The sequence below is a fragment of the Mesoplodon bidens genome (assembly GCF_964165515.1).
Source record: "Mesoplodon bidens genome assembly, chromosome: 14".
Taxonomy (NCBI): domain Eukaryota; kingdom Metazoa; phylum Chordata; class Mammalia; order Artiodactyla; family Ziphiidae; genus Mesoplodon; species Mesoplodon bidens.
In genome coordinates, this window is record NC_138170.1 from 36343853 (window position 1) to 36369377 (window position 25525).

Consider the following 25525-nt stretch of genomic DNA (forward strand, 5'->3'; position numbering starts at 1 on the left):
AAGCACATATAGTAAATGCCATAGTTAAGCTAGCTGATGTCTATTGATATTATGAACGATGCTTAGGATTACTATATTTGTAATTCATTTAAAAGCTTTACATAAAGTGTGAAAGTGTTGCATTTATCTCATATGCAGGAATCTTTGCCTGATTATTCACTTAATAGGAGCTGGAATCTTAAGAACTATAGCAGACTGGACAGTTACATATTTGTGTTGACATCAATTAAATATTAAGGTAAAATTTAGAGTATGAATGTGAAAAATCAAAATGATAGATCTTTCTCAAACCTCTTTAACTTGCACATAGTAAAATGTAATGAAATCATTTAACTAGTTATATTTTCCATTTAACGGACATTTAAGCTTGCAGACAAAAGTTAAGACAATTTTATGTTTAATAGCAAGCATAAGGATGATCTGAATTAGGGTCCTTAGGTTTTACATGACTATTGGTTTCTGACTCTAAGGCATTTATTTGCAATTCCTGTAGGTCCTTAGTCAGACCACACCTAGTGAGACCAGAAGTGTATTACACTCTTTAAATCTCTTTGACAACTGACACCTCAAACACCTCATTCGGCCATGGCATCTCTTACCTTCAATGGCTAGCATTGCCCTCAATTCCCGATTCAGCAGCTCATATCGTCGTTCTAAATCATGTTCTTTTTCCCTAGGCAAGTTGCAAAAGTTCATCAATATGCTAATTACTAAATCATTAAACACTTAAAAGAACCTTTAGGTTACATTGATTTTAGGACTCATAACTGACTGTTCTCTTTAACTATAAGCCACTCAAATGATACACAAACCTGAAACCTTCCTCAGGTTGAATATTTAATAGTGCTATTATTTTTCTCCTTCAATTTTGAATTGCACAGAAGTATATTTTAATCTGTGGATAAGTAGCCTCAATCTTCAATGCTTCTTGTATTAAGTGCCAGGTATAAGGTTATTTTGTAGAATATTTTTCATAATTCGCAATAAACACTTTTTTGTCTAGAACTCCGTGTGAAAAGAGTACAAGAAACATGAAAGTACCACCAGTGAAAATTTAATATAGAGACAATTAAAAAGGCAAGATTAGTTAAGTTCTGCACTTCTTCATAACTCCTTTATCAAGTTCAGGCATGGCAGAAATGACAAAAATAGAGGTTTTCACTAAAATAAAACATGTAAGCCTGCTTCTTCCCACACTAGGTGGCATAATATAAGAACATTGTTAGTGAGAAAAAGGAACAAGCATTAAGTCCTATGTGAATTAAATGCTAAAGACTGAAAATGCTTACATTTGGTCTGGTCTCCATTTTACTGTAATTCTTGCAATCATAAAAAGGTCACTTCTGTGTAAATTATTAACCTTTTATCCCAAAATTTAGGGTAACATCATTTGTAGAATACAAAGTTACTTTTGTCCTTATTAAGACTTATTTTAATTTTTAACTGAAAATTTGATGTTAAATAAACTTCAATTTTATTTCTTTTCCCACTAAATATAAACCAAACATCCTTTTTGTGCACAAGTGATTTCTTAAACACAAAAATTGTTTATATTACTTGGCTTTCTATATAATAAATATATTTTTTCAGTATCTAACACTCTAAAATTCTTACTCTTAAGATAAAAATTGGTTATATACTATTTTAAATTTTATTTTTATATAAAATATAATCTCTAAGGAAAGAAAAAAAATTAAGCCTAATAAGTATGAAACCCCCAAAAAAGACAATGATGGAAAGCCTAAGATTCATCAATATTGTAGGAAAAACAAGCAAAGTCATAAGTACTTACAGGAGAGAGAGCTGGTTCATTCTCCTTATTAAGGCGTTTTTCTTATTAACTAACATAAACCACTCCTGCATCATAGCTTCTTCTTCTTCTGTGTTCCTTCCTATAATTTAGTAAGAGTTATTTCTTATTCTATTGACATTTACAAGCCAAATAATAGTTCACAAGTGTTTTGTTTTTTTTTCTTTTTAACACGAAACATATTTTAGCTATCCCAACAGTACAAGTTAAACTGTTTATAACAACATCAGATTAAAGTCCGAGGCCTGAAAAAAGAAATCAATATTTAAAAATTCATAAGCCAATCTCTAAAGCTGCTATTATTCAGCTTGTATATTTCGGTCCCCCAAACATATTTACAGATCATACTAAGTACGATACTAACACTAAGTACAGTTAAAAAAAAAAAAAAAAAGTGTTCCAAGTTTTAAATCCTCCTCAGGGGCTGACTTGTTATTATGTTTCAGTGAGGAACTCGTGGTGCTGACAGACATAAGGTCATGATAAAAATAAATTAATTAATTTAAAACCACATTAAAAAATCATTATGAGAATTATAAGACTACCAGTAAAGTCAGAGAAGTCAATAGATTTTGTGAGAGCTTCCACCTGTAACAACTTGCTTTTTTTCTTATTTTCCTCCCCCAAAGCAAAAACTAAAGGTATACATACATATACCATTCCAGAACTCATCATCCCTAACAGGGTACACACTTGCAAATTATTTTAAATACATTGTAAATGACCAGGCTACAAAAATACTTAGAGCTATCTGCGAAAAAACATGATGAACATAATAATGTTCAGTAAATGAGAAAACATTTGAGCAGAGAAATGATTTAAAATTTTAGATTATAAATTTACTGATTGTACATTTAAAATTCATTTTCCCTAATAACCATTCCATCATCTGTACCACCCCTCCCCTCAAAAGGCCAGTATGTCAAGGATTATAACATATAGCATATATTTGGTATTGTTCATGCAGAAGTAGGCCACAATCATACTCAAGAAAAATATTAATTCCCCAACCCTCTTCCTTCCTCTCCCTTCAAATTGTATCTAGTCAAATTTACAATTCTTTGACTTTTTTTTTCTGAATTTTGCCCATGATTGGTTTATTGTTTTGCTAGGCCATTATTCAATACTTCAGTCCAACTTCTAGATAGATTCATAGGGTTAACTTAAATATCTACTAAAAAATTAAATATCCCAGGCGAAGACTAAATAGCCTAGTCAATTTCCTAAGTTTTATTTTCTTCTTAAGTGAGATATTCTCTTTTAACTTTCAAACACACTACCAGTCCATTAAAAAATATTCAAACAATACAGAGGTATAATTGAGTAAAAAGTCAAGGCCTCTTTCATCACCCCCACCCTTTCCAATTCCCCCATCCACCTCCGTTCTCCAGAAGTACTACTGCAGTTTAGCATATCTTCTTCCAGACCACATACATAGCTATGTCTATCACATACAGGTATATACCTTATCTGGATACATACAGGTTTCTTTAACATAAGGACCCTGTGATTTGTTGTTGTCATGCTGTTTGAAGATCTACTTCATTCTTTTTTAATACTTGCATAAATTATGGATGAACCATAATTTATTTAACTGTTTCCACATTAACAGAAATTTGAAAAAATCTTTAGAATGAAAATCTAAAATAAAGAGCTGATCTGTGTGCAAAAGATTAAACATTTATTTCTGAGCATCCCTGTAAAATAGATATCTGTTGTTCATTATTAGGGAAAATAGTGAGAGGATATGTGCTTTCATTAAAGTCTGTTAAACTTTATGGTATGAAGCAGATCTAGGATAGATTCTTTGAGTATGAACAAAGGTCTTTATTGTTTTACAGCATTTTTAATCTCTCTTTTAGGGTAGCTGGTTTTGTATTCACTTTGGACCATGTGATGTCTTGACACTGGTCATGTGATATAGGCTGCGATAGGCACAAATCCCTGGGTAGCAACAAAAGAAGAAAGAGTAAAAAGAAAAAGCTGAGAAAAAGCTTGCAATTTGGAAAAAGGCCAATTGTACCCTGGTGAAGGCCTTTTTGATCACTGAAATGACACATGTGTGCAATATTAATAGGTGCATTTTTTATGATATTTTGTTTTCTGATTAAAGACTTAATTCTTGCATTCATAACCTAAGTGGTTTCTAAAAATATACACATATTAAAACTTTGTTTTGAGTTTAACCTAATTTGTAATTGAGGCTTTCAGGCAATAAGACTAGAAGCAACTAGCCTATTTTTAAGTTAGCATCATTTTCTTCATGGGAAGACTGCTTCCTTGAGAATAACAATATTGATGTGGTACTGTGTTATTTTCAGTTGAACTCATGTCTATGATTTCTACATAAGAATAAAAGATCCACCTCCCCTAATTGTTAGGAAATAAGAAGAGTCTCATGTTTAAAAAGGGAATAAGCCAAACAATAAGAAATATTTAAAGACATATTATTCAGTGCTACATAGATTATATAAATTAACTGAAAAAAACATATTTGAGGTTAAGTCAATTCTGTATCACTAACTCCTTATCTGAGATAGTACACAGTGATGGAAATCTATACTTAGCCTAGTAATAAAAAAATTAAATTTTCTTCTAATACATCATTACACTATTGTTTTTAGGGATTTAAAATTTTTTTAATTTAAAAAGCTTTTAAAAGCCAGTAAGTTGAACCATTACAAATTAATCCTGACTTTAATAACTGGTTAAAGACCCCTTTAGCTTTATAAGTAACAAAAAATATTAAAGCCTGTGATCACAGTGAGCTTTTCTCATTTCTCCTCTAACCATTTGTTATTTAATCCAATACTAGTAATCCAATTTGTCCATCAGACTTTTAAAGGGCAGAATGCAACTTCCTCAGCTTAGACACTTTTCAAAGTACAATATATTTTTCAAATGAATGCTGGATGTTTCATTTTTCCCAACTATTCCTAGCTCTAATGCATGAGGAAAAAAAGAACAAGATGAACATTGTTCATACTGATTAAGTAAGAGCTCATTAAAGAGCTGTCAGTGCGGTACTTTGAATATGCATGAAGCATATAATCAGATCTAGTACCGTCACTAGAGGAGAATACGGTAAGTACAAAGGATTGATTTAATTACTTAGAGTGGGCTGTGGTGGTAAAGCAGTCTTGTTAGTGCAAAAAGAAAAAGAGGTTGTATTCTGGCACTGTTAGAAAAAAGGCAGTTTTAGCTTCTGACACAATACATAATCTCAGAATAAAGCACTTTACATTGTAGCTTAAAATGAAGATTGTCATTATTTTATAAAATGGCCATAAATCATTTTATCTTGTTTAAACTCACCTAGTTAAATTTGTAATCACAACTACAATTTTATCACCTTAGAGTCAATACTGATACTTTAAATCTTAAAATTTTTTCAGTTTCATGAACTGAAAAGTTCAAAACCTATATTATTGAAGGCCATTTTGAAATTTAAAAAATGACAAAATACTACAGTTCAGTACACAGTGACTAAAATGTGAAAGCATGGCTGGGTTGTTAAACTATATTTTAAAACAGAGTGCCTCATGTTTATTATAAATATACTACCAATAAAAACATCACCTTAACATTTTAAAGTATTGACTAATACAGTCTCTGGTAATGTTTTTTTCTACTTTGTTTCCTTAAAGAATTCTGTTTTTTATTTTGCCTTGCGGAATGTAACATCTTTCTGACATCACAATCTCTTATTGTCAGTTTTATCTTTTAATCAATTATTATAGCCAAGTATGATTTATAAAAACTATTAAATAATGAAGGGTAATGAAAATAGCAGGAAAAGTAATATGTAAATATGACTTCAAATCATTCTTCCTATCACATAGTTAACAAAAACCACTTAACACAAAGCAGTATAATATAGCACTACATGTAGTATAAATACTTAATAAATGTTGGTTGACAACTGCCTTTATATTCCATCTCCTCCCTCCCCAAATGATTTAAAGTTAAGATTTAATTTAACTTAAGAATTCATTTCTTCACCCAGGAATATGTATGTAGTTTTCATTTGTTTTTTCCAAAGCAGCAGTTTCAATGTGAATTTTAAAATGAACAAGAGGAAAGTGATGTTAAAAACCTGAAATTATGAGTTATATTTTCAAAAACTGTCTACTAGTTAACCTTTCCTAATTAATCTTTCACCATAAGCTTATTGTCTATTTAGAAAGATATTTTCAGACAGTGCATTCTTATATAAATGCAAAATAAGGAACAATACAATTTTAGCTGAAAAGAAGAGGAATTCAATGGGAAACAAAGAAAACACAGAGATGAAGGCACTGTTGAAACATATACACAAATTCATGATTTTCTACTATGAAAACATTAAATAATGCTGATATCTTGCCATAGCTCCATAGTGGAGATGGCTGACTAGTGATCACATATGGCCCTTAAAGGACACAACGTAGCAAACACAAACCAAACATAAAAACAACAAAGTTGCCATTACAAATTGTCCCTATGGTATGATTACACATATATGATGACCTCTGAAAGATTTAGTATATTACAACAGAGATACACATGAAGGTATCCAACTAACTGAAACTGGACAAACATATTTTAATAACAAAGGAGGTGAAGTCTGGTAGATTTACTTAATGGATGAGAAAGATTAATTTACTGCAGTTATATAGGGTCATGGACACATGAACTCCATAGCCAACATCATTACAGGACTCCAGTGCTCCAGTTTTAGAAAATATTTTAAGCTTAGGAAATAGAGCTTTATTATGAAAACAAATTTTACTATATGAGCAAACAGTTGATAAATGTTTCTACACTAAGAAAATCCTCTAACAGCAATCAACATAAATGAAGAATCTCATAATCCTTATTGATGTCTTCAGCAATTGTCTTAAAACTATTTGGTCAGCATGATATATTTGTTATAGTGTTAAGAATATAAACTTTGGGGGAAAATCCTGTCTCCTTTTGTTGAAGTAAAAGAAACTAACACATTCTCTCAAAATAAACACATCTTTTATTTACCCATTTAGTAAAACAGAATGTGGGGAGAGATTCAGGGCAACATCTCTCTACAGATAAATTTTGACAGACTTCTATGGACATACCTATGCAGGAGGAGGTATAGACAACTTCACCAAAGCTCTTCCTCCTTAGACTTATACAAAAGAAAATGCTATTTCTAAAGGCCAGAAATTAATAGCAATCTTCTTGTGCCAACTTCTTAATAGAGTCTGAAGAGACTTTTTATGCCAAAGGTCAGTGCTTAATTTCTCAAAAGGTAAATTAAGCACAAACTCAATATAGTAAAAAAATAAACTAAAAAGTATGAAAGTAATCATCATGGGAAAATTCACAACCAATAAAATTCTTTGTATTTACTTACAGTCTAGTATATTTAAAAAATTACATGCGGGATGGAGTTGCTTCCATAACTTTTCAGTGCTCTTAGCTTTTAAAAGTATTAATATGACCTACATTTCAGGTAATGCATGACTATTTTGACTGTTGACAGATAGACATTTGGCTGAGGTCAAAACACTCAGAACAGAACTCTGAAACTATTTATTTTTCAAGTTGCATTTAACATACTTTGTAAAATGGGATAAAATACAGTGAGTCACTTTTATATGCACCATTCAACCAAACACACTACTGTCTACTTGGAGGATCAACTGGGCATCCTCCAATAAGGGGAAAACTTGAATTGTGAGCCACACTTACAGATGGATGGCTTCCCCTGCCAGTTCTCCCCTTTCTTGAAGCCCCCTTTGTTTGGCCTGTACCTGGCAGACTCTTCTCTACCCTCTCCCTCTCCTAGAGCCTTCTTGCAGTCATGTCATGGAAATGACTTTAAAGAGTGGCCCTAGAAGTGACAGAGATATTAATGTTAAAGATGAGCAGTAACAGTTGAATAAAATTATTTCTGGAAAAGTGGGAGTGGAGAGAAACAATATTTCTAGATTAATGTATTTTAAGATGTGATTTTAAGTACATATATATAGATAAATTAAATGTTACAAGAGATATTACTAAAGTTTTATATATTCAAGAAGGTCAGAATTCCTGGGGGAGATCTCATTGGGAGAACAGGGGTTTATCTTTTTTAAGGTCATTTGGGCACACAGTTTTTTATGTGGTGGTCTGGGAACTCAATCCGTAATTTAAGTACTTTATGGAAAAACAACTGACTCAGAAATGAACTTTAGAATAAAGACCTCTTATAAATTAAGGACTACCTTTATGAATGTTTACTTACATTAATTCTGAGAAACTCCTGCGGATAAGACTATAAATTCTGGTAGGGCCAAGCATAATTTATAACTGTATACCATCTATAGTTTCTGTGGCTGGTTAGGTCTGTTGTTTGGAATACGATGCAAATAAGATGAACATTGAATCTGCATCTCAAATGGCTTTCTTCCAGTTCAGTTAAAAAAAATTGACTGAACCCTTTGATCTTAGACCAATTAACCTCTCTAAACATCAGTTTCTCCTTCTCTGTAAGTATAATCACATTACTTACCTCATATGGTTGATGGAGGAATTAAATGAGAAAATCTGTGTAAAGTCCTTAGCACAGTGCCCACAACTAAAAATGCTTGCTATGATGACGATCATGAAGAGGGTGATAATGGCACGTGCGGCACTGAGCCAAGAACTGGAGATAGAAAGATGACCAAGATGTGGTCGGTGACCTCAAAAGGGCTTATCCGTCTAGTGTGGAGACAGACAGATAATCAGGGACATCTGAGTGAGGATAAATTTCTAAACAATTCCTTGGACACAAATTATATTTTAAATCTTCGTTAGTGATAACAAAGTCTATAGTTAGCATAATTAGTATGTCATTGGTCATAAGCAAGATAGGTGAAAAGTGTGGGTGAATAAGCACAAACTCATCTTTGCAGCTGGAAAAACAAAGTGAATGCCCTTTTGGGTCAGCAGTGTCACAGTTGCATACAAAAGACAGCCATAGCTATGGTGACACAGTATTGTGGTTGTGCTCCAGGTAATGACAGTCTAGTTATTTGCAATGGGTTTTAGAGATTGAAGAACAAAGTAGATCATGAAATACTACTTAATATCCAAAAATGAAAGAGGTAAATTTTAAGATTGAAAATTATAGACTACTAGAACACATTTAAAAGTTTACTAGTTATCAAAATAAAGAAAAAAAGAGACAATTTGAAGTACAAATTGATATAATTTTAAGAAAAGAAGGCCCTCAACAAGAAAAACCAAATATTTATAAAGCAAAAAAGCTTCACCGAGATAGTAAGTTTTCATCATTTTTATAGAGAGATTTTGATGTTAAAAGCAGAGCATCATTAAATCGGCTTAGGAAGTTGGCAATATAGATAAAAAAGATGATTTACTAAATGCCAGGTGAGAATGAGATTTGATTTTGTTGAAAGTGTGGAAAATATATATAATTTTTAAAATACAAAAGGACAAACCAGGCAGATATGCTCCAAATAGGCTTCTAATAAAGAGTTTCAATCAGCTACTCTTTTAGGTAACCCTGTGCTGCTTAAAGTCTTTAAATGTCCTTAAAAAATCATACCAGGGTGTCCCCAGAGCCTCCAGTTTCCAGTAAGGGATGAGTTCAATCCCCAACCCCCAGTGCGCTACACACACAGTAACTTCCTCTTCCTCCCTACACCTTGTTTGATAATGCTTGGGGGTTCAGATAACCAGGCAATACTGCGATATATCCTTCCTTATGTACCTTCTTAAAAATCTTTACTCAGTGAGGGAGAGCTGAAGGGAATTAGGCCTATCCCCTCCTAGCATGCGGCCACATTCATTCTCTAAACAGAGAAGCCTAATGAAAGCAGGACACCGCAGAGCCATCTCCAGCAGTCTTTTAACTTGCACACAGCTTCAACAATTACACAACATTTTAAATCAAATGTAACGAATGTTGCTTTTCAAGACCAGGGCAGGTGACTAGTGTGAGTTTCAGCATTATACTACCTTGTAATGAATGTTACTTTTCAAGAACAGGCCAGGTGACTAGCGTGAGTTTCAGCATTATACTACCTCATCCAACGCCCCTTAACCTTCCCAGTGGAGCCATTCTCTTCACCAGGACACAGACATTCATGATGGACTTGCGTCCACAGTGCTGCTTCCTGAAGTCTTGGAAAGAAGAGTGTCTCAAAGATGCTCTATGTCATATATCTCCCTCACCAGATGACTGAGAACCAATAACTTTCTCATAGACTGGGAATAATAATAATAATGATGATTATGATAATAACATCAAATATTTAATGAGGTTATATAACTTACCTAAAGTAAAAGTTAGTGGAGGAACTAGGCCTCAAACCCAGGCAGTTTGTCTTGTGAACCACCATTCTTAGTCATCCTACTTGACACTCATAGGTAACCAGTCTTACCAGAATGGGCCCTTTATTTAGAATTCAGGCCAACCTTGACAAAGCCTTCATAATGGCTCTGATGAGCAAAGCAGAAAAAACAAAGCAAAACAAAACCCCAAAACAGAAAGCAAACCTTCCGACCTCTGATAAACAAACAAGTTCATCCATTAGCAGAGGTGATTTTGTTTGCTCTTCCCATGTAGGTCACTGAGACTTAACAATGATCTCAGAGCAGTACATCAAGGGGTGTCAAGGGGAGTCAGCCTTTCTTCCTATGCAGATATGTTTATATGATCCTTGAATTATAGGTTGGTGTATGATGTCTTCAAGAAACAGGGGATTCCAGGGACACCTGTCTACTTCTTGGGCAACTACAAGCTATGCTGATTCCATTTGAGCATTTGAGGCATCCTTCAATGAAAATGGCCAAACAAGAATACTCTGCCTGAATGGACTTGAGGACACGGGGAGAGGGGAGGGTAAATTGGGATGAAGTGAGAGCATGGCATGGACATATATACACTACCAAATGTAAAACAGATAGCTACTGGGAAGCAGCCGCATAGCACAGGGAGATCAGCTCAGTGCTTTGTGACCACCTAGAGGGGTGGGATAGGGAGGGTGGGAGGGAGACGCAAGAGGGAGGGGATATGGGGATATATGTATACGTATAGCTGATTCACTTTGTTATACAGCAGAAACTAACACAACACTGTAAAGCAATTATACTCCAATAAACATGTTTAAAAAAAAAAAAGAATACTCTGCCTACCACGATGTTATCAGGGTGCATTCAAGTTCCACCTCTGCTCTTTAAAAGCTGTGGCAATTTGGGTAAATTACTTAATCTCCCTATGCCTCAGTTTCCTTATTTGTAAAGTGAAGATAATAAAACTACTTCATAGGGTCTTGTGAAGATTAAGTGAGTTAATGTATGTAAAGTACTTAGAATAGTGCCTGGTGTATAATAAATGCTATAAGTAGTATAATGGTGGTTGCTATATTCTCTCCATTTCTACACACAAACACACCCTTATATATACAATACACACACACACACACACACACACACAACAGTACGGATCCACATTCTTCAAGCTTCAGGATCCTCCCTGCTGTCTGATTCCTAGGATTACCAATGGAGTAAGGCATGGTGACTCCTCATGGCAGGATCTCACCGTTTTTCTGTCTGCCTGTGCAAGCACCAGATAGGCCTACTCAAAGAAGTAAACATACTGGGCAACTTGGTGCAAGTCTTAAGATGTTAGTGCCATTGAGCATGACATTTCTAATATCTTTACATATCTACTTTCCTGGACCAATCAACCAAAATGCATCCTACCATCATTTCATATTTTTCATTCCCCTTAAGTATGGAAGCCCAGCAACTACCCATTACCCATTTTTCTTCTCTTAAAAAAGCTACTCAAATGCAAACTCTCCAGGAGACAGTCTCTTTTCCAAGGTTACACATATACTGTGAAGTCTATTCCAAAGGTTCTCTTGCTAATAGCAGTTCCTTCAGTCAGAAATTCAGAGAAAATAAAAATCTAATGTGACTCTCAGAATCTCTAGAATTACCAAAAATAATTTTCAGATTTCTCCTCAACTTAATTCCCAGGACATGTTCAATTTGCCCTTTATCATGATATAAATTTTTAGATAACCTTTTGACTGAAGAACATCATGCTCCCCAATACCCCCTCTCAGATTCTGGCATAAGTCATATGAGCCAAGCTCCAGCAGTTAGTTATATGTCCTTCTGTTGTGTTGTATATCCTCTCCCTTTTCTTCAAAGCTACAGCTCACTTAAAAAAGGTCAGAGCAGGGGACTTCCCTGGTGGTCCAGTGGTTAAGACTCTACGCTTTCACTGCAGGGGGTGTGGGTTCTATCCCTGGTCGGGGAACAAGGATCCCACATGCCATGCAGTGCGGCCAAAAAATTTAAAAAGAAAAGGTCAGAGCAATCACATCTAAAATACAATCTAGGGGGCTTCCCTGGTGGCGCAGTGGTTGAGAGTCCACCTGCCGATGCAGGCGACACGGGTTCGTGCCCCGGTCCGGGAAGATCCCACATGCAGCGGAGCGGCTGGGCCCGTGAGCCATGGCTGCTTAGCCTGTGCGTCCGGAGCCTGTGCTCTGCAACGCGAGAGGCCACAGCAGTGAGAGGCCCGTGTACCACAAAAAAATAAATAAATAAAATAAAATAAAATAAAATACAATCTAGGGACTTCCCTGGTAGTCCAGTGGTAAAGAATCTGCCTTCCAGTGCAGGGGACACGGGTTCGATCCCTGCAGGGAACTCAGATCCTAAATGTCGCGGGGAAACTAAGTCCGTGTGCCACAACTACTGAGCTTGAGTGCCTCAACTAGAGCCCGAGTGCCGCAAACTACAGAGCCCATGCACCCTGGAGCCTGTGCACCACAACTAGAGAAGAGAAAACCCACACGCCACAGCTAGAGAGAAGCCCATGCGCCACAACAAAAGATCCCGCAAGCCTCAACGAAGATCCTGTATGCTGCAACTAAGACCCATTGCAACCAATAAATAAATAAATAAATAAATAAATAAATAAATAATAAATCTTAAAAAAAAAATAAAACACAATCTACATTCCCACCCAAAGTCATGTTCAACTCCAAATCTATTTAGTCCTCATGATGTTCCTGATAATATTATATATTTCAGAATTCAGCAAAATTGCTACGTAGTCTATGCTGACAATTTTGCAATGTTCAGTATAACTTTCTTTAACCTTTTACTTAGATTCAAAATAAGCACATGAGTCAAAACAAATAGTATTAAAAGTTAAAAATTTTTGGCTCCCTTTCATTTTATCCTCATGAGAAATTAAAATATTTTTGACTATTTTAATAATTTACTTATGTGGTAGGTTATTCACACCCTCCATACAAAAAACTAGTTCTATTTTTTAAATCAATGAAATTTATAAAAACTCATTTTTAATTAAAAAAATAATACCAGCCTAAGTATCATCCTTGACTTACATTTTTATTTATTTATTTTTACATCTTTATTGGAGTATAATTGCTTTACAATGTTGTTAGTTTCTACTGTACAACAAAGTGAACCAGCTATATGTATACATATATCCCCATATCCCCACCCTCTTGAGCCTCCCTCCCACCCTCCCTAAACCCACCCCTATAGGTCATCACAAAGCATCAAGCTGATCTCCCTGTTCTATGCTGCAGCTTCCCACTAGCCATCCATTTTACATTTGGTAGTGTATACATGTCAATGTTACTCTCACTTTGTCCCAGCTTCCCCTTCCCTGCTGTGTCCTCAAGTCCGTTCTCTACATCTGCATCTTTTTTTTTTTAACATCTTTATTGGAGTATAATTGCTTTACAATGTTGTGTTAGTTTCTGCTGTATAACAAAGTGAATCAGCTATATGTATACATATATCCCCATATCCCCTCCCTCTTCAGCCTCCCTCCCACCCTCCCTATCTCACCCCTCTAGGTGGTCACAAAGCACCAAGTTGATCTCCCTGCGCTATGCAGCTGCTTCCCACTAGCTACCTATTTTACATTTGGTAGTGTGTATATGTCAATGCTACTCTCTCACTTCGTCCCAGCTTACCCTTCCCCCTCCCCATGTCCTTAAGTCCATTCTCTACATCTGCATCTTTATTCCTGTCCTGCCCCTAGGTTCATCAGAACCTTTGTTTTTTTTAGATTCCATATACATGTGTTAGCATACACATGCTTTTCTCTTTCTGACTTACTTCACTGTGTATGACAGATTCTAGGTCCATCCACCTCACTACAAATAGCTCAATTTCACTCCTTTTTATGGCTGAGTAGTATTCCATTGTATGTATGTGCCACATCTTCTTTATCTATTCATCTGTCAGTGGACACTTAGGTTGCTTCCATGTCCTGGCTATTGTAAATAGTGCTGCAGTGAATGTTGTGGTACATGACTCTTTTTGAATTATGGTTTTCTCAGGGTATATGCCCAGGAGTGGGACTGCTGGGCCATAAGGTAGTTCTATTTTTAGTTTTCTAAGGAACCTCCATACTGTTCTCCATAGTGGCTGTATCAATTTACGTTCCCACTAACAGTGCAAGAGGTTCCATTTTCTCCACACCCTCTCCAGCATTTATTGTTTGTAGATTTTTTGATGATGGTCATTCTGACTGGTGTGAGGTGATACCTCATTATGGTTTTGATTTGCATTTCTCTAATTAGTGATGTTGAGCAACTTTTCATGTGTTTGTTGGCAATCTGTATGTCTTCTTTGGAGAAATGTCTATTTAGGTCTTCTGCCCATTTTTGGATTGGGCTGTTTGTTTTTTTTGATATTGAGCTGCATGAACAGCTTGTATATTTTGGAGATTAATCCTTTGTCAGTTGCTTCATTTGCAAGTATTTTCTCCCATTCTGAGGATTGTCTTTTTGTTTTGTTTATGGTTTCCTTTGCTGTGCGAAAGCTTTGAAGTTTCATTAGGTCCCATGTGTTTATGTTTTTATTTCCATTACTCTAGGAGGTGGGTCAAAAAGGATCTTGCTATGATTTATGTCATAGAGTGTTCTGCCTATGTTTTCCTCCAAGAGTTTGATAGTGTCTGGCCTTACATTTAGGTCTTTAATCCATTTTGAGTTTATTTTTGTGTACGGTGTTAGGGAGTGTTCTAATTTCATTCTTTTACATGTAGCTGGCCAGTTTTCCCAACACCACTTATTGAAAAGGCTGTCTTTTCTCCATTGTATACTCTTGCCTCCTTTGTCAAAGATAAAGTGACCACATGTGTGTGGGTTTATCTCTGGGCTTCCTATCCTTTTCCATTGATCTATATTTCTGTTTTTGTGCCAGTACCATACTGTCTTGATTACTGTAGCTTTGTAGTATAGTCTGAAGTCAGGGAGCCTGATTCCTCCAGCTCCATTTTTCTTTCTCAAGATTGCTTTGGCTATTTGGGGTCTTTTGTGTTTCCATACAAATTGGAAAATTTCTTCTAGTTCTGTGAAAAATGCCATTGAATCAGTAGATTGCTTTGAATTGTAGGGATTGCATTGAATCTGTAGATTGCCTTGGGTAGTATACTGACTTAAATTTTGAACTTTCCTTAAAGAGCTAGATCCCTTGGGAGAATAACAGATACAGCTATGACCAAGGCCAGCTCAGAAATGTCTAATGGAGGATAATATGCTGGTGGGGAAGAAATGTTGGCACTTTACTCAACTCCTAGCTTTGGCCACCAAGTGGTGCTATCAATTCAGAGTGAACTGGCATTGGGGGAGTAGGGTTGCGTGGCTTTGGGTGGGTAAAGTGTAAAACCAGTCAGTAAATGCAGAGGACACTCACAAGTCAGATGTTCATAATTCTGTGTACTGTGAATTCACGTATCATCTCCCACTCAATGTCATCAGTATAAAAAGAAGGGAGAAAATGAATTCATATAATCTTATTTTGGTGGTAAAGTCCATTGTACTCTGTCAGGAAAATAACTGTTTATATATAAATATTTGTCCCAAACTTTATCCTTTCAGGCTATGTAGCTATAAAAATAATCACACAATTTTCATTAATCTTCCTCCCTCTACAACATTCATCCAAATCCCCCCATTAAAACAAAAACAAAAAACCTTTACAGAAAAAACTATTCAGCGATAAGCATTACAAATTAATCAGTAATGTTAAGCATTTAAAAATATCTAATTTAATTTTAAAAATAGATATCAGCTCAATGGTTTTTCCTTAATTTCTATTGTAAACTTTTCCTGAGGAAATAGTTCCTCTGAGTGGATGAATGCCTTTCACATTCCAGCTTAGAAGTGACATGTGGGAACAGGGAACAGATGCAATGACTATATGTTTAATTTTCTTATGTGATGCACCTAGAGGCCTATGAAGAATGTTAAAAGCATCACTAAAAGCTAAAAAAAAAAAAAAAAGACATAATAATTTACAATCCACTAGAAGAAGAACTGGAAATGTCTCTACAATGGCATGAACAATGATTTGAAAGCAGAACTTTGGGAAGTCTGTACAACAATAAAAGTTAGGTTCACTGCCATTCAATTAGACAGTTCTATCCCAAAGATGAGGAGACTTAGTAAGAACCAGTATGTACCCAGTTGTCTCTGTACATGAACATCTGTGTTTTCTGAGAAAAATGTTTCCATCTGGAAAGACTGGGAGAAAAGTGTTGGAGCAGAGCTTACATCCTTCCATAAACTACCTTTATTTTCACTCTGGACAGGGGAGGCAATTCACATATGCTTATCAATCTCTATTGTCATACTTTGTTAAATCAAGTTATGAAATCTTGGTTAAGCTTCTTAGGATAGCATCAAGATGAAGCAGAAGAGCAGAACATACATTTGCAAAGTTGGTTCTTACATGGATGTCCTAAAATAAATTTCTCAGATACAGTGCTTAAGTTGTTTATTTCTGTATGTACCTCACAAAACTATATAACTAGTATATCAATTCAATGAAACTTATATGGGTTTGGGGACTAGCAAAATTCCTAAGGCTCTCTCCTAGTTATTTATTTAGTTGTGAAAATGTTCACAGAAACATTTATCTGTTTTTATACATAAGACAAGGATTAACGCCCCCTCCCCCAAAATTAAAAGCCCAACAACTTTCCAGTCTTATGACAAATTGCCAAACCAGTTCTTCAGGCATTTCTTGCGAGAGACAGCATGCACATACACGCATGAGTGTATGTTTTGAGGGAAGAGAAGAGTTATAATAGAAAGAGGGATAAGCATATTACTTATAAGCAAAGGAAAATTTTAAAGTAAAGGTAGAAACAATAATAAATAACAAAACCACTACTATGACTGATGGCAGATACTTTCATATTGAGCACTAAGCCTCTGCCAGGCTCTGTGCTAAGTACTCTTATATAAATTTTATCTATATCTGTAGCAATATATTTTAGACTCCCAATAACCTTCTGAAATAGGTTTCATCAGCCTTTAAAAAAAATTAACAGAGGAAATAGGGGCTCAGAGAGGATAAGTAACTTGTCCAAGACCACCCAGACTCTAGCTGGCATCTTGCTGATTTTCAAGTCTATGCTCTTGAATCTCTATGTTATGTTACTTCCTTTAGCACTTGTAACACTGTGAGTTTAGCATACCTTAGCCCCTTGTTTCTCAAAATGTGATCTGTGGATCACCTGTATTAGAATTGCCTAGAATATGGGCTCCACCACAGATCCACTGAATCAGAATCGGTTAGGTGGGGCCTGGGAATCTGTATTTTAAACAAACTCCTCAGGTGTTTTTTTAAGGCAGATAAAAGTTTGAGAACCAATGTCTTAGCCCTTTCACAAATAAGTCACCGAGTTTTGTTTTTTTTTTAAAGAAATGATGATATTCCATGTATAAGATGTTATTTTAGCATTGGCATGACATTACACAAATTTAATTTCACATTCAGAAGAAAAACATGTTGCTGCCAAATCAGTTCAAATGCCTAAATTTTGTTTCATAGATAGTTGCTGAGAAAAACACATTTTCCTGGAATTTCTACTTTTTTAAGTGTTAAAAAATTTTATTGCAGTCTAGAATAAGGATGTACCTCACTTTAGGCAATAGACATGTTCCAAATTGAAAATTATGGTGATGTGATAATTCTTTAGGTTCAAAAAATATATTTTATATTTCTAATTCAAAATTTCTAGAAGTGGAAAATACTATCTAAATATCACCAGTAGATATTATATACATTTGTTCCCCTCGATAAATGAACAAACATGAGTCAGCAGATGAAAAAGTCACCTTCAGACTATGTAGTAAAAAGCTGGGACATACACTGTGTGCCAAGGAGAGAAGAAACAAATGTTAGAAATGAGAACTGCAGGGGGTTCTTTACATTCTGAATCAGAGATTCCTTTCTAGAAATCCTATGATCCATGGACTTCCCTGGCAGTCCAGTGGTTAAGATTCCACCCTTCCAATGCAGGGGGTGCGGTTAGATCCCTGGCCAGGGAACTAAGATCCCACATGCCAAGCGGTGCGGCAAAAAAAAAAAAAAAATTCGAAAATCTATGATCCAATATCTATTGCGTGAACTAGAATGATCCAACAACAGTTGTGTGCTACTACTTCTAAATATAATTTTTATATTTTCCATCTTTAAATAATATGAATAATGAAATGCAGATAGAAACAGTTATGAAGGATGTTTGAATTAGCTGAACAAATTGTGAGAGTACAGAAATTCTGAAAGTAGGACAGTTTTAATTTTTCTTGTAACTACAGAAGGAAAAAACTATAGAAAGAAAAGAATTTAGGAATACTACCAATTGTTAAAACAGAAGGTATTAAAAAAGAAAAGAGCAAAAACAGTGTAAGCACCTTAAAATGTAAACTCTCCTTTTAAAACAAACTTTATTATTTTCTTCACACTGTATTTTATTCATTATTGATCATTTTCAATAATCAAAGGACTATCCCAGTATATGTAATACATAGTAATAAATAAAATGCATAAATGTGCAAAGAGAACAATACTAACTTATTATAAATATTTCATTTAGTGTTTGATGGTGATATTCCTAATATATTAGTGTTTTTCATCTTTTGGTATTTTTTATTTCAAAGGAGACCTTGACAAATTTAAGTATTAAAGGGATCATATAAATAATAATAGTTGACATTTACTGAACTCTGTATATGTATCAGGCACTGTAAAAATGATTGATATAAGGTATCTCATTCTCACAATTCTCTTAGCTGCCACACCACATCAACTCTGACTCAGTGTGAGAAAATTTGAACTAATTATATTCACTAACCAGGGTTAAGTTTTAACACTCAGTGTATAGTGCCTTAGGCATAACAAGGCTCAAAAAATATTTGTTGAATGAATGAAAATCACAAGACATAAAAGGATAAATGAATTTCACCTTTTATGGGAATTAAAGTAGGTTCTTTCCCCCAGTTTTTATGTTTCAAGCTGTAGCATCTTCATTCTATGTAAGTGGGAACTGAGGCTCATAGCTCTGAAGCTGGGCTAGTAAGCAGGAATGCATAAAGCACAGTAGAACGGGATTCTGGCTATCATTCTCCCAGCCAGAGTTCCAACTCACCACTGGAAGGGCTAAGCCTAATGTTTTCAGATGAAGGTATGCTGAGGATTAAGCTTGGAAGAAAAGCCTCTCCTGTAGTTATGCTACAGCAATGGAGGACAGATGGGCTTCAGTACTTAATGTACAGAAGTACCAGAGGAAGGTTCACGTGGAGACCTTGGAGAACTGGGCCTTGGCTCACTGTTCTTCCACCTGGCTATGACTCTGCTAATCAAGGATGTGACAGAATCAATCCTTTGACATATTTTTTTAATGCTTTTTATTTTTCTGAGTATTGGATTAGAATATAATTTCATAAAACTGTACTATTTCTTGCAATTAGAAAGTGACTTTATATTATTTCATATTCTTGGAGTTAGGTGAGATAAAGTAACTAAAATCTTGACACAGCTAAAAACACACAGACACACAAAACAGACACCACGTTTACCAAAAGTATGTTAGCATTTTACTTCCAAAAAGGAATGGATTCTATCAACTTTTAGAGTCTATCAAAGGATGTGGCTCATTGCCTTTGGAAATTGTGTTAAAGAGTCACTTTGTACAAAATTTTCAGATATAAAATGTTAATTTTTTTTTTTACTGGCTTCTTGATAATGACACAAATTTAATTCCCTATGAATTTTCATTTATAATTATCTTAGCAGGGAACAAAAGCTAAGTCTATACTATCTTGGAACCTTAGAGATCATTTTATTTACTTTACAGCACCAAATTCACGTAATTTGTTTTTACTTATGAAAGTTCCTTTGCAGAGACAGTATTATAATCTTGTCTATTTCATATTTTACGTCTGTAGAAATTAAATGGAAACACTCTACTTTAATAAACTAAAAACTTTATTTTCTATTTCACCATGGTATGTTATATGGTGACAGAAAAAAATTCTTTAATGAGAAATCTATAGTTCTTAATTTTTTTTTTAGTTTTGTAAGTAAAATGCCGAAATAGATATCTCACTTAGTTTAATGTATATTTTTAATGTCATGGCCTCTTTTCTCATTGTAACTTATATGAAAATAGATATACTATAGCTATTAAAAAAGAATCTCTACATAATGAAGACATTTTATTACATGGATACTATTTCCTATCCATACTTGTAAGAAGCACAAAAATATCATTCTAAATGATAGAGGATATAGAATAACCAGATATAAAAAAACTTCTAAAACTTCCATTTTATTTAGAAGATAGTTTCTATTTTTTGCCGACTTTATCAACTATGATTGTCCAAGTTATTCCTATTACTATAGGGTTCCCTCCTTTCACTTTGTTATAAGTGTGAATAAATTACAATGTCTTAAGCCATGTGAACAAAATCCAATGTACAAAAATATGATTTTTCAGGATAAGAGAAAATTTAAAGAATAGTATATAGAAATATCAGAAATACATGTGTTAAATGTGAGAAAAGTTGCCAAAAATTTTCTCTACACAAAACCTGAAAAGTGTTACTGTATTAAACTTCCTTTCCTTCCTTCCCTGGTTATTTATTAGCTGTATAGAATCAGTTTAACTCTAAGTTCAGATGTCTTTACATATAAAAATATACCCAGTTTTGGTTTTCATTTTCCCTTTCTAGATATGGGTATGGTGAAGGATAGAGTTGACTACTCCCAATCTCCTAGTAAGTGTACAGTGACTGCTAGAGAAAAGAGATAGAGCTGGTGAAAAATATGTTCCTTACAAATACATAATCTAACTATCATAAAATGTTTTTTAATCAAAGAAGACATTTTTACAGTATTCACTGAGGCAATCTTAACTTTATGTTGTTATCTATACTCTAAACCATAAAAACTACACTATCTGCCACTTTCTTAATCATAGAATCAAATGGTCTCTATAGACCCTGTTTTAATGTTAATAAATTTATAGACACAAATAGCTAGCATCAAGGCTAGAGTGAAAAGCAGAACACTTCAAGCATTTAATACAGCTAAAGGGGCAGATTAGAGAGCAATAACAAAATCACCTGGTAAAAAAGGAAAAAGGTATAGCATTAAAAGGCTTTTTGCTTTATATGTGAAACAATACTGAGAAACATGTATTTTAGCACTTGTACTCAACAGGCACTCCAAACTATGCGCTGATGAGAACAGAAACCCATCCTAATAATCTTGTGACAAAAGCTAAAAGACACATCCTATTAACTACTGATCTCAACTGCTAATGCAGAGTACTTCCTGGTGCCTTTTATGTAGAATGCTGCTATTAAAAAACCACTAAACATTCACTGTGAACAACACAGAATCATTCATCTTTTATCAGCATCTCTTGTTAGAAGAGTATGAGTGGGGCTGAAGGTGTCATTGATATTATGGAGTGGAAATTAATCAGAAATTTTTCTCATATTTTCCTCATCTCACTAATTTACTTTTGTACAAATTTCCTCCTGTTAAAAAGTTCATACCCAACCCCCTGTTGTACTCTTTTAAGTTGAGAATATTCAACGAGTGCGTCCACTGAAAAGCACCAAGTCCTAACACAAAAAGCATTCGAAATTCTCATTTAGTTGTCTTTATTTTGCTAGCGCCATGTGGTCCTTGAAGATGTAGAAAACACGGGAAGCTGAGTAAAGATCAGAGCAAGCTCATTAGCATTCTGACAAAATTGGAGTGGTGGAGATGTATAGTTTGCCTAGTTTGTCGTTTTGAAAGCTACCGGTGGTAAGCTTTCTATTTCATTGTGCTTTTGTCTTTTGGGGGGGTTTCAAAGCAGCAGGGTATTTGTTAGCCCTAGGTTTGCACAATGCATTGTGGGAACCTTTCCTGCACATTCAGCCCTATATAGTATCATTCCAGTCTGAGTCAAAAAGTTTTTTTTTTTCACCATTTATAAGAAAGGACATGTGTGTGAATCTTAGTGCACACCCTCAATACATTTATCACAGCTTTGTCTTTCTCTTTTGCCTGAATCATAAAGTCCACAAAAAGTCAGAATAAGAATCTGAAGGACATAATTTTCAATCTTTTAAAAATGTCATTCATTTCAGACCACAACATTAAAACATTAATTTATTTTCTGCTCTTTGTCGTAAACAACTAACAACAACCCGCAGGACTGATAAAGTTAGTTAAAATTCAAAACCTTACTGCTTACTATAATAGACTTTAATTCTATTTTTGAAAATAGTATAGAGGAAAAAAAGTGGTTTACGTTTTAGAATTTATGTAAATAAAGAATACCCCTTAGAAGACTTAAATAAGTTATTACCCTAGTCATTTGATTTTCTTCATCGTCTTCTTTTTCTTTTCTTTTCCTTTTTTTTTTTTAAACATAAGGCTCACTTTGAAGAGCTAAATGGGCTACATTAATGCTACTATTCAGCATGAATGTTTCCAAGTTGCAATGAAATGGATAAAGGTCTTTGGGGATGAATTTATCTGCTAAATCCTTGTGGTTGCCCTCCTATCTTGGATGATGACCCAAAAGAATGTCAACAGCTCATTTTCCCAGAGAGCTGGAAGGAGTCCCTATGCAAGCATAATCTGCACATACTCAAAGAACCATTTCAAACATTATATTTCACAAGCGGTTTTAAGTGATTTTCCTCTCATCTCTAGTATCCTAACAGTACTTTGGATATCAATGCCTCTGAAATGAGGGCTAAACAAAGTTTACACATGAATTCTACATATGGCATAGAAATTTTTAGATTTATTTTCAATATGTATTTTAGAAACACGGTTATCTTGTTATAATAATATATTTATGGCACTGAGTTAAATGTCTAAACTAAAGATTAGTAACCAATTTTTTTCTATTATAAAAAATGTGCTTTTTTATTATTAGTTGTCATTTTGCTTAGAATCAAACCTTATTTATGAGAAGTGTTCACAGTTTTTCTTAATTTCTAATTATTAAAAACCCAGGGGAAACTAAAGAGCAGTGATGAGTGCAATATATGAGTAATCTGGTAAAAATAGTTAATAGTAAGAGAATGGATCATTTCTATATGAAGCCTCTGACAGAATAGCATTTGGTTATATTCCATTTTATTTCCTTTGTACAGTAAGAAACTACTAGACTAAGTGATATGTTGTCATGGGGGGTAGATTTTATATATTAACTATTCATATTATATTAGAGCATGTAATTAAAATGATACTTTTTTATTTCTAATTTAAGCTCTAATTTTCACCCCTTCAGGATTTTCTTAGGCCTTCTTCTACAATTTAAAAATCATTCTTAAAACAAACAAAAACAGAAAAAAAACTATGTATAATTTTGTGGTTATAGTGTGAGCCTATTTATATATTGTTAGAACATGAAACGTGAGTAACTTATAGCTTAATATTTAAGTGTATCCCAACACTGAGCTGTTCTACTGCTAGCTTTAAAACTATTTAAAAAATGGATGTTACCACAGTAATAATGACAGAATTAGTTCTATACTTTGCAATATGAGTATAGCCACAAAAATTATTTATCTACTTCACTGAATTCTCCTACCAAAGTTTCTTGAATAAAATCGTTTGGAGTAGCTATATCAAATTAGAGAGCAGTCAGGAGTGTCTAAGTCCAGCTTTAAAACAAATATCTTAACAATTACTTAGCCATATGGAAAATAGGGTATGTCTCTCCTAAAACCATTTAAAAAATATATTGTCTATCTTGAACTTAGACTTCATTAGAAACCATTTCTGACTTGTAATACCAAGATTGCTGAAATACCACCTTTTAAACAACCATGAAAAGACATGTAAAAAAGCTGAACTCTTTAAAGCTGCCAATGAATGATTTTGATTTTTAAAGCATAAAAAAAAAATGGGAGTTAGAGCATTATGAGTAAACAAATACAGTTGTATAGTTAGATACAGATACACACATGCTAATGTAGCTTTTTTTACATTATGCCAAATTTGAAGCCTCTTCACAAGTGTTCACATTGTACTTGTGTTTGGGTTCCTAAGACTTAAAGGCCAGATGCTTTTCACAAATGACCAACAGTTGTAGTTAGAATAAATTAATGATTGATTTTTTTAAAGCTTTGATGGAATTAAGCATACTTCTTTTCTCAATGTGCCTATGTGAATGTTTGCCCGTTAAACTTTTTTTTTTTTTTTTTTTTTTGACAAGTGAGGCCACCCGGCAGAAAACAACTGATGCAAAACCCAGGAGTAATCCCTCTGTTTAGTTCAACACTATGGTTAGCCTTAACACCGCCTCTATTATTCAATGGATTTAGAGAAACTTTCATTTATTTGTTGGCCTCAGTTTTCAATTCCGTTGCCCTCTTTAAGAAACCTAGATTTATTCCTATGTAAATACATTTGCATACTGGTACAATGAAATGTTCTAGAATTTTTATTACTCTACTAAGCTAAATAGGGGCCATGTACATATGTAGTTTGAAAGATAAACAGTCAAGATAGAATCATTACTAAGGATTTTAAACATACTGCAATAAACCTATAATATCCATGGCCCAAGACTAATGTAGTTATTTACAACAATATTTTAACAATATACACTCATCTATTTTACAAAACCTAAAGCCATTGGAACCTACGAAATGTATTTTATTATCACAGAATCAGTGTCAATTTACTATATTAAAATGTGTTACTTTTTTCCTATAGGAATCTTTTAAAATATATATTTTAATATAGAGAATATTTTACATTCTCTAGCGTTCAGAGTCTAAACTACAAAAGGTTTGCTCTACATGACATAAGTAAGTAGAATATGAATTTTTAGTTTATTTAGGAGATTCAAATTAGGGATTCACTTAGCTGTGTGTATACTATAGCAATCTATATTGTTTTTCTCTAAACATTCACTTAAATAAATGAACTGTATAACAAACAGCATGGCTTAGGAGAAGGAAAACATGTTGGACTGACAGAAAATAATAGCTCTGTACCAATCTTTTACTCTGGTTTTAGACTAGATGATCTCTAAGATTCTTCACATTTTCAAGCAGTTATAACTATGTGGCACTAATTTATACAAAACAAATTGTTATAATATTATAAGTTAATATTAGGAATTTGTTCAAAAGTTGATTCTTATAGTCTTCCTTACTCCACAAATGCTTTTGAAAGTGAATAGTACAAATTGCGCTATGTATGTATAGACTGTACAAGGCTAAGATTCAGTAATAGAACTTCATAATAAAATCTCCACTTAACAAAAAATGGATCATAAAAATCTTAGTAAGGAAATCTTAATACTCTTTCTTAGCTGTCTTCCCTAGTTAATGCAATCAGCACTGATACCCAGCAAAACATGTCATCCAGAATGATGGA

The 25525-nt window shown here is 34.1% G+C and overlaps 1 protein-coding gene across 6 annotated transcripts in view; it reads right to left on the reverse strand.

The window, feature by feature from the left end:
• The window catches only part of EHBP1 (EH domain binding protein 1), a gene marked incomplete at its 3' end in the record, with an annotated part of 505676 nt that overhangs the window by 7540 nt on the left and 472611 nt on the right, over positions 1-25525 (reverse strand). For 5 of the 6 annotated variants that reach the window (XM_081254153.1, XM_081254152.1, XM_081254157.1 and 2 more), the window contains 2 exons: positions 1793-1892; positions 600-673 (listed from right to left, as the gene is read on the reverse strand). In XM_081254153.1, the coding sequence (XP_081110279.1) occupies positions 600-673; positions 1793-1892 (174 nt within the window). Of the gene's footprint in view, positions 1-599; positions 674-1788; positions 1893-25525 lie in introns of those variants that run through there. The other variant, XM_081254154.1, reaches the window with a different exon arrangement.